Here is a 16,503-nt window from a genome sequence, read left to right on the forward strand (position 1 = left end):
GCTTCTTCATGGACGCTGCACCCTACGCCTGGAATAAACTTCCTGAGCCCCTACGTCTTGCCCCATCCTTGGCCACCTTTAAATCTAGACTGAAAGCCCACCTCTTTAACATTGCTTTTGACTCGTAACCACTCGCCTCCACCTACCCTCCTCTCTTCCTTCCCGTTCACATTAATTGATTTGATTTGCTTACTTTATTTTTGTCTATTAGATTGTAAGCTCTTTGAGCAGGGACTGTCTTTCTTCTATGTATGTGCAGCGCTGCGTACGCCTTGTAGCGCTATAGAAATGCTAAATAGTAGTAGTAGTACTTGTGACCTGGATTGGCCACTGTTGGAAACAGGATGCTGGGCTTGATGGACCTTCGGTCTGTCCCAGTGTGGCAACACTTATATACTTATGTACTTGGGATTCTGAATGGAATCTTGCTACTCTTTGGGGTTCTATATAGAATGTTGCTACACTTTGAAATTCTGCATGGAATCTTGTTATTCTTTAGAATTCTAGAATCTTGCTACTCTTTGGGGTTCTACATGGAATGTTGCTACTATTTGGGTTTCTGCCAGGTACTTGCCCCTACGTCTTGCCACATCCTTGGCCACCTTTAAATCTAGACTGAAAGCCCACCTCTTTAACATTGCTTTTGACTCGTAACCACTCGCCTCCACCTACCCTCCTCTCTTCCTTCCCGTTCACATTAATTGATTTGATTTGCTTACTTTATTTTTTGTCTATTAGATTGTAAGCTCTTTGAGCAGGGACTGTCTTTCTTCTATGTATGTGCAGCGCTGCGTACGCCTTGTAGCGCTATAGAAATGCTAAATAGTAGTAGTAGTACTTGTGACCTGGATTGGCCACTGTTGGAAACAGGATGCTGGGCTTGATGGACCTTCGGTCTGTCCCAGTGTGGCAACACATATACTTATGTACTTGGGATTCTGAATGGAATCTTGCTACTCTTTGGGGTTCTATATAGAATGTTGCTACACTTTGAAATTCTGCATGGAATCTTGTTATTCTTTAGAATTCTAGAATCTTGCTACTCTTTGGGGTTCTACATGGAATGTTGCTACTATTTGGGTTTCTGCCAGGTACTTGCCCCTACGTCTTGCCACATCCTTGGCCACCTTTAAATCTAGACTGAAAGCCCACCTCTTAACATTGCTTTTGACTCGTAACCACTCGCCTCCACCTACCCTCCTCTCTTCCTTCCCGTTCACATTAATTGATTTGATTTGCTTACTTTATTTATTTTTTGTCTATTAGATTGTAAGCTCTTTGAGCAGGGACTGTCTTTCTTCTATGTATGTGCAGCGCTGCGTACGCCTTGTAGCGCTATAGAAATGCTAAATAGTAGTAGTAGTAGTAGTACTTGTGACCTGGATTGGCCACTGTTGGAAACAGGATGCTGGGCTTGATGGACCTTCGGTCTGTCCCAGTGTGGCAACACTTATATACTTATGTACTTGGGATTCTGAATGGAATCTTGCTACTCTTTGGGGTTCTATATAGAATGTTGCTACACTTTGAAATTCTGCATGGAATCTTGTTATTCTTTAGAATTCTAGAATCTTGCTACTCTTTGGGGTTCTACATGGAATGTTGCTACTATTTGGGTTTCTGCCAGGTACTTGCCCCTACGTCTTGCCACATCCTTGGCCACCTTTAAATCTAGACTGAAAGCCCACCTCTTTAACATTGCTTTTGACTCGTAACCACTCGCCTCCACCTACCCTCCTCTCTTCCTTCCCGTTCACATTAATTGATTTGATTTGCTTACTTTATTTTTTGTCTATTAGATTGTAAGCTCTTTGAGCAGGGATTGTCTTTCTTCTATGTATGTGCAGCGCTGCGTACTCCTTGTAGCGCTATAGAAATGCTAAATAGTAGTAGTAGTAGTAGTAGTTTAGTGGTTAGGGCAGCAGACTGAGAACCAGTAAAGCCAGTGTTTGAATCCCTTTTCTCCTAATGATGCTCCTTGTGATGATGGAGAAGTCTCCATTGCATCAGGTAGATTGTAAAGCCTCTGGGGCAGGGATAAATATCTATGGTATTTGAATTGAAGCTCATTTTGAGCTCAGGTTTGGAAAGTCAGTTAATAAAATGCGAAAAAAAAACCCACCTGCCCTCAGCTTCCTACCTGGAGAGCTTGATGCAGCATATTAAAGCTTGAGCTGTGGACACTCAAAAGACGAAAATCAAAGTTTCTGCGTAATTCCCGACTTGGTCTGCTCTATAATAGCACATTTTCACCCAGCCTCTAGAATATACTGAGAAGCTTTTCCCCTCTCCTCCCTTTACCCCTTCCCCCCTTTCTCCCGATTGACTGTGTGGCTTCTTGATACATACCGACGACGGTAAGAGGACCACAATCAATGATAACAATTTTACCAGTCAACCCTCCCTTAGGTGGGGGGAGGGGGATTGGCACTTATAGCCACTGCCACATCTTCTGAGGGGCATTTTCAGATTTCTGCTGCCATCACCCACAGTTATGAGAGAGAATATTTGTATTATTTGCAAATCTCGTGGGCCAGAAGACCCTGCATCCTCCCTGGGGTGTTCCTGGATTGACTGAGGTGAGACAGAGAGGTTGCTTAGTTGCTGCTTTTCTTGGGTATTTCAGATCCAGCAAAAACGTTGCATCTTCCGAGAAGGGGCTCCAGCAGGGTTGCTAGGTAACCTCCTGAAGTGTGAAACACAGAAATTGGCTTTTTGTGAACAGGAAATGTGGAATGAGAAGGAGATCTTCACGCCTGCACTTTCCTCCTACCAGCAAAGGAGCCTGAGAACCTTCCCCCAACCCACCACCATCCAATATATTATTACTAATGTTCATAGTACAATTGTAGTGTTCCATAAAGATGGACATTCAGTGAAGGGGCCGGACTTGTATTTTTCCTTTGCAATTATCTCGTTTATGGAGCTAGTAGCATCTGAAGATTTTAGGGGGATGCATTTCCCATTCGTGGACCCTGTTTGACTTGACGCCTCTGCATTCAAGCTGCAGATAGAAGGATGCTTCAGATGCAAAAGGAAAAAGGAAACAAGAGATGGGATTTGATATACCTCCTTTCTGTGGTTACAATCAAAGTGATATATACAGGTGCTTATTTTGTACCTGGGGCAATGGAAGGTTAAGTGACTTGCCCAGGGTCACAAGGAGCTGCAGTGGGAATCAAACCCAGTTCACCAGGATCAAAGCCAGCTGCACTAACCACTAGGCTACTCCTCCACTAGCAACATTTCATGTAGAAGCCTGCCCTTGCAGATCAGCAATGCAGATCAGCAATGCGGCCGCGCAGGCTTCTGTTTCTGTGAGTCTGACGTCCTGCAGACTGTTGCTAGTAGAATCTCAAATAGTAGCAACATTCCATGTAGAATCTACAAATAGGGAAAGGGAAATGGGACTTGATATACCGCCTTTCTGAGGTGTTTTGCAACTACATTCAAAGCGGTTTACATATATTCAAGGTACTTATTTTGTACCAGGGGCAATGGAGGGTTAAGTGACTTGCCCAGAGTCACAAGGAGCTGCGGTGGGAATCAAACTCAGTTTCCTTAGTTCTCAGGTCACTGCATTAGCCATTTGGCTATTCCTCTACTCCTAAGAGGCAATTCTATAACTTGGCACCTCCAGTTTGGCACACTGATGCTTCATCCTGAGTGCCAATTCGACAACAGCATCTGTACAGCAAGATGCTGCTACAGAATACTAGTGTAAACCCCTGCAGTGACGTAGCCACAAGTGGGCCTGGGTGGGCCAAGGCCCACCCACTTAGGGCTCAGGCCCACCCAACAGTAGCACACGTTTAGCGGTAGCTGGTGGGGATCCCAAGCTCTGCCAGCTGAAGACCTCCCCCTGATGATAACGAAAACGCTATTCTCCACGATACCAGCCTGTGCATGCTCAGTTTTCAGCACATGCCTGCTGCAGACTGCCAAGCTGGAAAGAAGCGTTTTCCCGCCAGCTGAGATATTTTTTTGGTGGTGGTGGTGGAGGGAGAACATTTGGTGCCCACCAAAGGGCAAGAGCCTAGGCCCACCCAAAATCTGTTTTCTGGCTACGCCTCTGAAGCCCTGTGTGTGTATGTAGGAAACATGCTCCTGTCCCTCCCATGCACCACCCCTGCTTATGCCCCCTTGCATTTATGTGCCATCTTACAGCGTGTAGTGCACCCAGATACAAGGTGCACGAAACTGCCTGTGTCCAGTTATAGAATCACCTTTCACAATACTTAGTTCAGGTTCCTTGCACGAGGATTCCGGCACTCTTAACAGAGGCATAATGCTGTTTGTTTACATTATTATTATTATTTATTGCATTTGTATCCCACATTTTCCCACCTCTTTGCAGGCTCAATGTGGCTTACATGTGTTCTAAAGAAGAGATGAGAGTACTGATGTCTAAAGATCAAAGACATTTTTTCAGTTTCATTCTTTTTGAAAGTAATACATTAAAGTAAAACAAAGAACAAAAATAAGATGATGCCTGTTTTATTGGACTAAATACATGTTTGATTAGCTCTTGAAAGCTCTTGAAACCTTCTGCTTCAGATTAGAGACCTGCACGGGAACGGGGTTTGCGGGAATCTCCTCTGGGGCTGTGGGGGTTCCTGCGGGGATGGAAGCAGTTCTGTAGGGTTCCTGTGGGATTCCCGTGGAAGTGTAAGCAGCACCTGTGCTGGCCTCTCACCTACCAAATACCAAGTTCTTTGAGTTACGTCTCCTCTTTCTTGCTTTAACAATGCCGATGCGGAAAGTCTTCCATTAAGGAGGTGGTAGAGAAACAAATGGTGACGGAATTCAAAAAGGCGTGGGATGAACACAGAGGATCTCAAATTAGAAAATGGAAGTTATTAAAAAAAAACCCCTAAACTTAAATGACTGCATGTGTGTGAATGTGTCGCATGACGCTTAGATGGCAGCTCTGGCTGTGATGAACTAGAGCTGATACCGTATATGGCTATCTGGTTTAGGATGGGTTGGAAAAGGCTTAGACAGCAGCTTCAGTGGCCGGAACATGAGGACGGTGCTAGACAGACCTTTACGGTCTGGATCACAATACCGAAAGACCTAAAACTCAAGGACAATTACCTAATCTTCCGAAAACACCTGAAAGCCCATTTTTTTCAGAAAGTTCCTCCCTGCTGAACCAGCCTAACCAACCAGACTACCGAATCAGCACTACAAGAAGACGACAATGGACAGAACTGAACAAAGCTTCGCCACCCAATTCATCCCAAACACTTCACACGCCTACTTGAAGCTACTATCTATATAAATAATACTCACCTGCAACATTCTGAAGCTCACTCTGTGGGAGGGAAACACTGAAGCCCTGCAGTGTTGGTAGGCTAGGCTGTCAGCTACACTCACTCTCACTCATGCACCACTCACTGTCACTCATAGACCCGCCCTCAGCCACGCCCCATCCGCACATAGTTCACAACCCCAACGTTCTAAATGAAGCCTCAACCGGAAGTGTGAGGTGTCGAGATATCCTTTTTGCCCATGACTGAGTGCCCCGCCCTCGCGTCACAACGTGATGACGACGAGGGCGGAGCACTGACACTCCACGAAACGCGATCTCCCCCTACCCCTCGGTGGCCATTTTTCATATGGAACCCGCATCACGGAGCGGACAGGTGCCTGGAGGGGGGTTGGGGAACAGCTGGGTCGCTGACGATGGGTGCCTGCAGGGGGGCCCGGGGGACAGGAGGATCGCTGGACACCAAAACCTTGCTAGCACCCGTTTCATCTCTCACAGAAACGGGCCTTTTTTACTAGTAAACACATAAAGCCTGTCTAACTCGACAAATGTTACTCTCGTTCTCCTATATAAATTGTAACCTAGTTCTATACAAATTGTACCCAATTTACTCCTGACTCTTGTAAACCACATTGAACCTACCAATAGGCAGGAAAATGTGGGATACAAGTGCAGAAATAAATAAATAAATAATTAATTGAGAAGTTGAATAGGCAGGAGTGGGCTTCAATGGCAACTCCAGCAGTTAGAATATAAAGACGGGGCTGGGCGGATTTCTATGGTCTATGTCCCATATGCCAAAGAAAGTCCGTAATCAAGTATATAATATTGTGTTCATCGTTGATTTAATCATGATTGATAATGAGTGTGACTATTGGGCAGACTAGATGGATCGTTCAGGTCTTTATCTGCCATCACTTACTATGTTCCTATTAATCCTCTCTGCTCCCGGGCTGATGCGCAGACCTCAGCTCTGACACAGGCACGAGCATCAGTGATCACCTAACCTACTGGCACATGCATGTGTCAACCTCTCAGCACACAGTGCCAGTGAATCAGAGACAAGTCCTACATGTGCGCACCAGAGTGTTCCACGTTCCAACTTCCGTTCCATCCTTGCCTGCAGTGCTGCAGCCCAAACCCAAGGAGAGACTGAGAGAGCCGACCGGAATTTTTAAAAATGTACCATTAAATTCTTGCAGGAACAGGTGGGGATGAGTTAAATTCTTGTGGGGATGGGTGGGGACGAGTAAGATTCCGGCGGGGACGGGTAAGATTCCAGCAGGGACTGGCGGGGACAGGTTAGATTTCTGTCCTCCTGCAATTCTCTCTCTACTTCAGATCTCAAATAAGCATTCCTATGACAGTCTCACAGGAAGAGGATAGGGGTGGGTAAGGTGAGAGACAGAGACAGGTGGATGGTTGAAAAGAGGGTGAGAAAGCAGTATAATTTTATGGTTTATTCATCTTGAAATCCCCTTTTCTAACCAGACTCGTATGTGCAGTGGAATTAGCCATCCATTCAGGTTATAAGGGACATCTCCGTAAGGTTATCAAATAGTTAATATTCTCTTCAAGGACAGTATTTAAAGAAACTCAGATGTGGTTTGCTGAAAGCTGTTTCAGGACCTGGAGCACACCTTTCCTGTTGTAATCCGTTTTTTTTTTTTAAAATTTATTAAAACTTGCATAGTGGAAATGCAGTTGCCATGACTCTGTGTTCAGACCTTGGAGCCAGAAGTTAGAACAGCAGCATAGCCTAGTGATAATGAGGTAGGCTGCACTTCACTGGTACTATAGACAAGTTGCGCCCTCTAGTGGTATTCTGCTGGTTATGATCACGGTTCACAATAGCACTGCAGGTCATCTTCATACTGTACTGAGGCTTGAACTATAAAAGGCAAATTAGGGGGCTGAGCAGTTGTAAGTGTCTTTTATGTTTTCTGGAGTTCATGGCCAGATGTTTGAGCAACTATTGGTCCAGATTCTTTATTGTTCGGACAAATATTAGGATGGGGGGGTGGGGTTGGGGGTGTCTTCGTAAAGTATGGATAAGCACTAATTGGGCATATGGAGGATTGGACTTACTCCAGGTGGAAAGTGGAAACCCAATGGGGTAATTTAGTTCATTATCTGTAGATTGAAAAGGAGGCAGGATATGTGAGGATAGATCATGATCCAGGTATTTATTTATTTATTTATTGCATTTGTATCCCACATTTTCCCACCTTTTTGCGGGTTCAGTGTGGCTTACAATATGAGTTGAATGTTGGAAATACAATTTGTTACAGATAGTTATGGATTATATTATGCAGGGTTAAGCGAAACAATTGAGGTGTCGTTAAGGGATGTAATAATGGAACCATAGGCATTGCAGCTTTGGAAGGAAACAATGGGAGCTTAGGGGCGATAGAAAGGCATGAAGTCATATGGTATATAGCTTTCTGTGAGAAAAGGTATGAGTGATGTGATAATACGGGAATGGGAGTTCCGAGGTGGATGTACGATGCATTAGTGAACAGTAAGTATGGACTTTATGTGTTTTGTTTTTTTCCGTAGACTTGTTCGAAAAGATGGGTCTTCAATAATCTGCGGAAGGAGGCTTGCTCGTTGGTTGTTCTTAGGTTGCGCGGCAATGTATTCCAAAACTGCGTGCTCTTGTGAGAAAAGGTTGACGCGTGTAACGTTTTGTATTTCACGCCTTTGCTATTGGGGAAGTGGAGGTTAAGGAAGGTTCGAGATGATCTTTTGGCATTTCTGGGTGGTAAGTCTATCAACTCTGACATGTAGGCTGGGGCTTCACCGTGAATGATTTTGTGGACTAATGTGCATACTTTAAAAGTTATGCGTTCCTTGAGTGGAAGGTAGGCTCCAGCTGGAACCATTGTCTTCACAGTTCTTCATAATTCATTTTTGAACGAGACAGGAAAACATCCGGTCTCCGTCCCAGGACTTCCGTTTTCTTTCCTAGACCAGGAGATGGTGCCTTTGTTGGTTGGCAATCATTGGAATCTTTACAGACGTAATGAGTAACTAAAAAAACAACACACATATCACTTTAGACTCCTAAATAGATATTGATAGCGTCAAATATGGATTATACTTAAATTATAGGGGAAAAGCCTCAATCCTGGCGTGTGCTCCTTGTGTTGTATAACAACGTTAGGGAGCACCAGTGATGATCGGGCGGTGCTCCCTAACGTTGTTATACAACACAAGGAGCACACGCCAGGATTGAAGCTTTTCCCCTATAATTTAAGTATAATCCATATTTGACGCTATCGATATCTATTTAGGAGTCTAAAGTTATATGTGTGTTGATATATGAAAGATTCGACTGCCTATTGCTCCGTTGGTGATTATTATTAGGAGTAACTAAAAAACAAGCATTCAAACAAAACAAAAAAACAAGTGAAAGACTGATCCTTCTTTTTCTGTAGCAACAGTCATCAAAGCTGGTTAAGGAAAATTGGCATCGAAGTCCTGGCTTTCTCCATTAAGAACCGGTTTCTAAGCAATTAAAGTGTTCCTCTTCTGTCCCATATCTTATCCCAACTTTCAGGCATTTATGTCAGGCAGATAGAGAACAAATCTTAAATCCAGTTTTTTGGTCTTTCTCATCTCTTCTCCCCCCCTCCCCCCCATATTCCATGTCTCATCTTCAGTTTTCTTTTGTTGCCAGGCATTTTTTTTAATTTTATTTTATATTTTCACTGTAAACTGCATTAAATGTTGGTATTACCATTGAAGAACCACCACTAAACTGAGGCATTGATGAGATGTTTTTTATGAGTGCAATATAATGTTCTCTTAATTGTCGGCCCTTTCCCAAGCACAACAAGATCCAGATGTTTTCTGCTGGAAAGTGAAAGGAACGTTGCTTCCTCTGGAGTGCAGCTGTTGTGCAGATGTATCCAAATGTTTGATGCAGTATAGAAATATTTAGTCTTTTATGGCAACTCATTCAAACGGAGCAAGACATGAAATGCAGGGCTCTTAAGAAGTGTATTTTGCATAAGATAAGTAGGCGTCTATTTAAAGCCTATTCTGTAAAGAAAAGCAGGCGTCCACTTTTCTTTATAGAATACTAGCACAGGTGGCAGAAAACATGCTTACATTTATGGTGGAAACAAAAAAAACAGCACCACGGGCCTTTAAAAATGGAACACAGTTCTTTAATAAAAAATTTGACATAATGAGGATAAAAGAGTCAGAAAATTCATGGGGAAACTTAACCCCCCCCCACCCTGTTTACTAAGGGGCCCTTTTACAAAGGCGCACTGAAAAATGGCCTGCGGTAGTGTAGACGCGTGATTTGGGCGCTTGCAGAATCATTTTTCAGCACACTTGTAAAAAAATGCCTTTTTAAAATTTTTGCCGAAAATGAAACGTGCGGCAAAATAAAAATTGCCGCACATCCATTTTGAGTTTGAGACCTTACTGCCAGCCATTGACCTAGCGATAAGGTCTCAGGCGGTCACGGTCTATGCGCGTAAAATGCCGATTACCGCCCACGCGGCAGAAACTAAAACTATTTTCTGGCGCATGTAGCAGACGCCCGTCAAAATGCAAGGGCCACATGGTAGCCGGGCGGTAAATCAAAATTGACGCGCATTGGGGGTGCATAGGTGCCTACACGGCTTAGTAAAAGGGCCCCTAAGCCACTGATTGAAAGGGCTGCGTCGGCAGTAGCGCACGGCTTTGTAAATAAGGTGATAAGAACGGAATGGGAAAATTCCATTTCTAAAAGCAAACCTTATAATCCGCTTTTGCATTGCTTGTAGGTCACATTTTACCATCCAGTCGCAACACACCGAGCCCCATTGACCCGGAAACCATTCAAGTTCCAGTGGGTTTTGAACCAGACCCTGCAGATCTCGCACTCTCCAGTATCCCGGGAGAAGAGATGTTTGATCCACGCAAACGCAAGTTCTCAGAGGAGGAGCTCAAACCACAGCCTATGATCAAAAAAGCTCGCAAAGTGTTCATTGCAGAAGATCTGAAGGTAAGTTGGAACTGGTGACCAGGCTGGAGTGCAAAAAGGGTTCAAAGAAATATCTCCTCTGGTTTCAGTTAGTTTCCTTGCTGGCATCATTTTGTTAGAGTATAGGTGACATGACTGCATTCTGGGATATGTAGTTCTATATTAAGAGTTGACTGAGGACAGGAAGTGAATGCAACTTGATGACAGAAAGTGAATGCAACTTGATGAAAACAATTCAATGATGAGAGTCAGCTGGTCTGTCTATTTCTGCTGCTACTAATTGTAAATATTTGTATAGTGTTCCAACGTGTGTTCAGTGTTGCACGGGTTAGATTTTGTTGTCCAAACAGGGCACCCTGGATTTTTTCCTGTCATTTCAGGTGAGAAATGATATGAAATGACTTGGAAAATGTCATTACAAACAAAACAGAGGTTCTCAACCTAGTCTTCAGGGCAAACCAAGCCAGTCTGATTTTCAAGATGTCCACAATAAATATGCATGAGATAAATTTCTATGCACTACCTTCATTGTATGTAAATAGTACCTGGTCAAAAAAGCCCTGACAAAATGGTCCAAACAATTAAAAAACAGACAAAATAGCCCCTGACCAGTGTTGTCAGATGGAAAAAATTGTTCACGTCCAAAACCAGCCCAAAACCATGCAAAGTAAATTTGCATACGAATGACATCATTAATAAATATTAATGAGGCCTTTTGCATACAAATGACATCATTAAGCCCGCCTCCAGTGGCTGCAGCCGTGGGAAAACTGAGCAAACCCGCGTCCGATGGCCGTGGGAAAAAAAATGCGGCTGGCAAGAAAAAGCCACCCAAAATCCCGCACCTCCACGCGGCGTGAAAACTCCGCAGCAGGTTGCGGAAAGGAGCCCAATTGGGCGGGAAACCCGCAGCCCTGGCAACACTGCAGTCCCTGACAAAAGGGCCTGCCCACAATTTGGCCCCCCGACAAATGAGCCTTCTGACAAAAGGGTCTGCCTCTGAGTGTTTTACCTGTTCTGCTCCTGCAACTGTGTATTTTTCTGAGCCCCGCCACTGCTTCGAGCTGAGATATGTCTCCCCTTTACCACCCCAGTTTCAATGCTCACCATCCGGAATGTCTCCCTCTTCCTCCTGCCTGCCCTGTGTGGTCCGGTATATCTCTCACCCTCCCCCCTCTCGGTGATCCTCCAGTGGTCCTGTGGGCCGTCAGCAGCATCAGCAAGAAAAACAAGCTGCTTTAGCAGGCCTCAGATGCGTTCCCTCTGTTAACTTGTCTGACACAATTTCCTGTGTCCGCATAGCCAGGACACAAGAACGCTTCCGGGGCCGGTCAAAACAGCTTTTTGATGCTGCCAGCGACCCACAGGAAGGATCACAGTGGGGGGGGGGGGGGGGGGGGGAGGGGTTGGGTGTGCTGGGGAGCAGAGGGATTCCGGAACTACGTAGGGCACGCAGGATGAAGAGGGAGACACGCTGGACTATGTTGGGAGGTGGGTGGGAAGGAAGGGTAAGAGATGCATTTTCAGTCAGAGGAAGGGAGGGAGATGCCAGAATGCAGGGAAGGGGGTAGTGGGACAGAGATGACAGAAACGGGGGTGGGGAGAGAAAGATGCTGCACTGGAGAGGGAGTTGAAGGAAGAGAGAGCTCTGATGAACGTGCTAATGCTAGAGAAACCCATATATTCCTGTGGGTGTTTCAAGCATTAGTGTGTTCTAACAACATTTGTGCACATTAGTAAACAGAGCCACTTAGTGTATTCTGTAAAGTGGTGCACGTAAATTCTAATGTGTGGACCACAGAAGGGGGCGTGGCCATGGGAGAGGGATGGGTGTTAATGAAAATTACATGCACTTTTACAGAGTGGAGGAGTAGCCTAATGGTTAGTGGAGCACGCTTTGATCCTGGCAACCTGGGTTCGATTCCCACTGCAGCTCCTTGTAACCTTGGGCAAGCCACTTCGGGGGGGGGGGGCTGTGCCTAGGGTCTCTGGCGCCCCCCTGCAGACTATCAGTTGGCGGCACCGGCGCCACCCCCCCCCTCCCCCTCGTGAAAATGATCGCTCACCACTTGCCACACTGACAGGAATTGTCAGCAATATTCTTAGAAAGAAATTGCTATACATTGCAAAATAAGATAGCAGATGTAAATTCTCAAAGTGAACATATTCCAAACACTAAAATGAAAATAAAATGATTTTTTTTCTACCTTTGTTGTCTGGTGACTTTCTTTTTCTGATCATGCTGGCCCAGTATCTGATTCTGCTGCTATCTGTCCTCTTAACTCCGTTTCCAGGGCTTCCTTTATTTATTTTATTTATTTATTGCATTTGTATCCCACATTTTCCCACCTTTTTGCGGGTTCAGTGTGGCTTACAATATGATTTGAATATTGGAAATACAATTTGTTACAGTTAGTTAGAGATTATATTATGCAGGGTTAAGCGAATTTCTTTCCTTTCCTCCTTTCTTCTTCATTTCTGGTCCTCAGCTTCTGCCTATTTTCTTCATCCATGTGCAGTTTTTCTCCTCTCTTCCTTTTCCCTCATTTCATTTCCTCATCTCTCTTCCCTCCCCTCTATGTCCAGCAATTTCTCCTCTCTCCCCTCTCCCTGCCCTCCCAATCCATGCCCATCCATGCTCCTCTGTCCCCTGCCCCCTCCATTCATCCTTTTCCAGAAATTCCCCTCTCTCCCTTCCATGACCCACCCTCGCATCCATGCTCCTCTCTCTCCCATGTCCCAGCCTGGCCCGCCCTCTTCTCCCCCCCCCCCCCTTCGCATCCTTGCTGTCATTTCTCCCCTGCCCTCCCGCTCCCATTGTTCAACTGCCCACCCTCTTCTCTCCCCCCAACATCCCTTTTCTTTTTTTTTTCTTTTTAAATTTACCTCCGTGGCGGCGGTTCCGGCAGCGCAGCGTCATGGAAGGAGGCGGCGCTCCCGACGTCTCTAGCCTTCCCTTCGCTGTGTTCCGCCTTCTTCTGACGTCAAGCGCCGCCTCCTTCCCTGATGCTGCGCTGCCGGAACCGCCGCCACGGAGGTAAATTTAAAAAGAAAAAAAAAGAAAAGGTATGTTGGGGGAGGGCGAGCGAGGTGAGCATGGTGCGGCGGCGCCCCCCCAGAGGGAAGCGCCCCCCTGCCATTTTTACCTCGCTTACCGGGTTAGCACGGCCCTGGGGGGGGGGGGGGGTCTTTTACCACTCACTAATTTGGTACTATTGCCGGGCTACCGCAGCAGCCTGGTGGTAGTTCCCACCCCCAGCACGCGCCGTTTTTGGTAGTGCCAGTACTTACTGGACGGTAATCGTGCAGTGCCACCTCAGTGGGTGGCTTTAAGTGTTCCCCCTGAAATGGCCACGTGGCAAATGGTTCACTTGCCGCATGGCCATTTCTTAAAAAAAAAAAAAAGTTGGCCTTTTACCCGCTGCGGTAAAAGGGAGCCTCAATGTTCGTCAAAAACATGTGCTGACACCAGTCCCCTTAGTAAAAGGGGACCTTAACCCTCCATTGCCCCAGGTACAAAAAAAGAGATTGTGAGCCCTCTAGGGACAGAGAAAATACCTTCATATAAAGGGGTACTTTTACCAGGGTGCGCTGAAAAGTGCAGGACGTCAGACTCACAGAAACAGAAGCCTGCGCGGCTGCGTTGCTGATCTGCAAGGGCAGGCTTCTACATGGAATGTTGCTAGTGGAATAGCAACATTCCATGTAGAATCTCCAATAGTAGCAACATTCCATGTAGAGTCTCAAATAGTAGCAACATTCCATGTAGAATCTCAAATAGTAGCAACAGAATCTCCAATAGTAGCAACATTCCATGTAGAATCTCAAATAGGGAAAGGGAAATGGGACTTGATATACCGCCTTTTGGAGGTTTTTGCAACTACATTCAAAGCGGTTTACATATATTCAGGTACTTATTTTGTACCAGGGGCAATGGAGGGTTAAGTGACTTGCCCAGAGTCACAAGGAGCTGCATTGGGAATCAAACTCAGTTCCCCAGGATCAAAGTCCACTGCACTAACCACTAGGCTACTCCTCAACTCATTCCACCAATAAGAGACAACCTCATCAGTGATGTCACAATGGCTTGATTGCCTGATACTTGGCTGACTTCTGATATTGTGATGTCATAAGGGGAAAGGGAAATGGGACTTGATATACTGCCTTTCTGAGGTTTTTGCAACTACTTTCAAAGCGGTTTACATATATTCAGGTACTTATTTTGTATCAGGGGCAATGGAGGGTTAACTGACTTGCCCAGAGTCACAAGGAGCTGCAGTGGGAATCAAACTCAGTTCCCCAGGATCAAAGTCCACTGCACTAACCACTAGGCTACTCCTCCACTCCACACACATTTTAGTCGGCATACATGGCTTGCGCCTTTAAATTTTAGTCATGTGATGGCCTCCAGACTTATTCTGTAAACAGTGCCCAACTTTAGGTGAGGTTTCTAGACTAGCACTAAGCGTGTTTCTTTCTGCCAATAGTTTAGGCACCATATATACAATCCGGGAGTAATATTTAGCCTGCGGCAGTCAGTGTTTCTGCCCGCCAGCTAAATTAAACCCAGATATTTAGACCCAGCCCTTATCTGTATATTGGCTCTGAAAATCTGGGTCTGGGGCCGCCGCCACCAGGAATTACCCAGGCACTATCAAATTCAGTGATGGTGCCTGGACAGCTGTCTAGTTAATTTAGGACAGCCCTGACCCTAACTGGATAGTGCTGCGGTGGTCAGACAGATTATCTGGTTATATGCCACTGAATTTCCTGTTGGGGGGGACCAGGTTAGTGCTGCGTAACCAGGTAGGAGAGCCTTCCCTGTCCAGTTAACCAGCGCTGAATATTGCCCCGTAAATATATTAAAGGTGACTGAGAAATTGTTAATATTTGAACCTGAACACAGGTCAAAAAGATACAAACCAAAAAAACCTTCTGATCAGTGATGTTACCTGCTTCGTTTTCCCCCATGTAAATATTTGGGAGTTCTTTTCCTGTTCATACTCCTCAATTTTGGAATAGTTAAACAACAACCTACTTAATCTTCGTTTAGTAAATATTTAAAAACTTTTTTTTCTTTGTCACAAATATCTAGGGTGATATTATTTAGGTTTTTTATATCAGTTGATTTTTTTTTGTTGGTTGTAAAGTTTGATCTTGTAGTAGTTTTTGCAAGTCACTTTGAATCAATTAGGATTCAGCGGGCTATAAATGCCTGAGAATGAGGTTTATCCAAACTGATCCTCACTTCTGCCCCAGTTCAAATCTGAGGTTAACCAAGTTCATTCTCCTGTTGCAGTGGTAAATTTGAGAATTTATTGCGTTGTTCTTTTAAGGTTAATCCCTGTCAATTGAGAGAGTTCTTTTGAGAAAGAAAGAAAAATGAAACCGTTTGTGTTGTTTTTCTGAAATCTAATTGTTTCTGTTTTCTTCATTTCGTTATTGAGCAGGATGACAAATACTGGGCAAGGCGTAAAAAGAACAACATGGCTGCCAAACGCTCGCGAGATGCCCGGCGGCTGAAGGAGAACCAGATCGCCATCCGTGCATCGTTCCTGGAGAAGGAGAACTGTGCCTTGCGCCTCGAGGTGGCTGATTTACGGAGGGAGCTAAGCAGATGCAAGAGCGCACTTGCTAAATACGAGGCGAGGCATGGGCCTCTGTAGATGGCTTCTCTTGTCTTGTGCTCTTTGGCATCTGACTAGATGGACGATGTGTTTCCTTTTCGACAGCTCCGTATCCAAACCAATCTTTGTCATCAGCACTTTACTGGAAACAGAAACAAACTGAATTAATGTTATGATATATGTTTATATATTTTTGTTGTTGTGTACAAGTGTATTTCGGCACTTCCCATTCTCTGACGCCTGTTTTCAAGGAGACTGCATTCATGTACCAGACGTGGTGAGAACCTCCAGAGGGAAATTGTTCTTTAATGATGCCTCTGAATAGATTCTGTGTTTCACCTTCCCCTCTTTCTCTGGCATGGAAAAATTTCCAATGAAAAAAAAGCCCTCCCATTAAAAAAATAAAACAAAACTATATATAATTTCATTAAAAAAAAGAAGCTAATTTATAATTAATAAAAAAAATATATATATATGAAAAACGTAGTAATACACTGCACAGAAAAATATTTAATTTATTAGCTGCTTTTATTTGATTAATTTTTTTATTACATTTTTGGTGGTATATTTGTAAAGTGCTGTTAAGTTGAATTTGCTGTACTTAGAGTTTATATTTACTG

General features: G+C 44.6%; 1 protein-coding gene across 2 annotated transcripts in view; it reads left to right on the forward strand.

Moving 5' to 3' along the window:
* Window positions 1-16,293, forward strand: part of HLF (HLF transcription factor, PAR bZIP family member) — a 65,946-nt gene extending 49,653 nt beyond the window's left edge. Inside the window, exons 3-4 of one of the 2 annotated variants that reach the window (XM_030206419.1) lie at window positions 10,057-10,277; window positions 15,704-16,293. In XM_030206419.1, coding sequence (XP_030062279.1) covers window positions 10,057-10,277; window positions 15,704-15,922 — 440 coding nt within the window. In that variant the 3' untranslated portion in view covers window positions 15,923-16,293. The remainder of the gene's footprint in view (window positions 1-10,056; window positions 10,278-15,703) is intronic. The other variant, XM_030206420.1, reaches the window with a different exon arrangement.
* The last annotated feature ends 210 nt before the right edge of the window (window positions 16,294-16,503 follow it).

Source organism: Microcaecilia unicolor, chromosome 6, assembly GCF_901765095.1.
Source record: "Microcaecilia unicolor chromosome 6, aMicUni1.1, whole genome shotgun sequence".
In the NCBI taxonomy this organism is placed as follows: domain Eukaryota; kingdom Metazoa; phylum Chordata; class Amphibia; order Gymnophiona; family Siphonopidae; genus Microcaecilia; species Microcaecilia unicolor.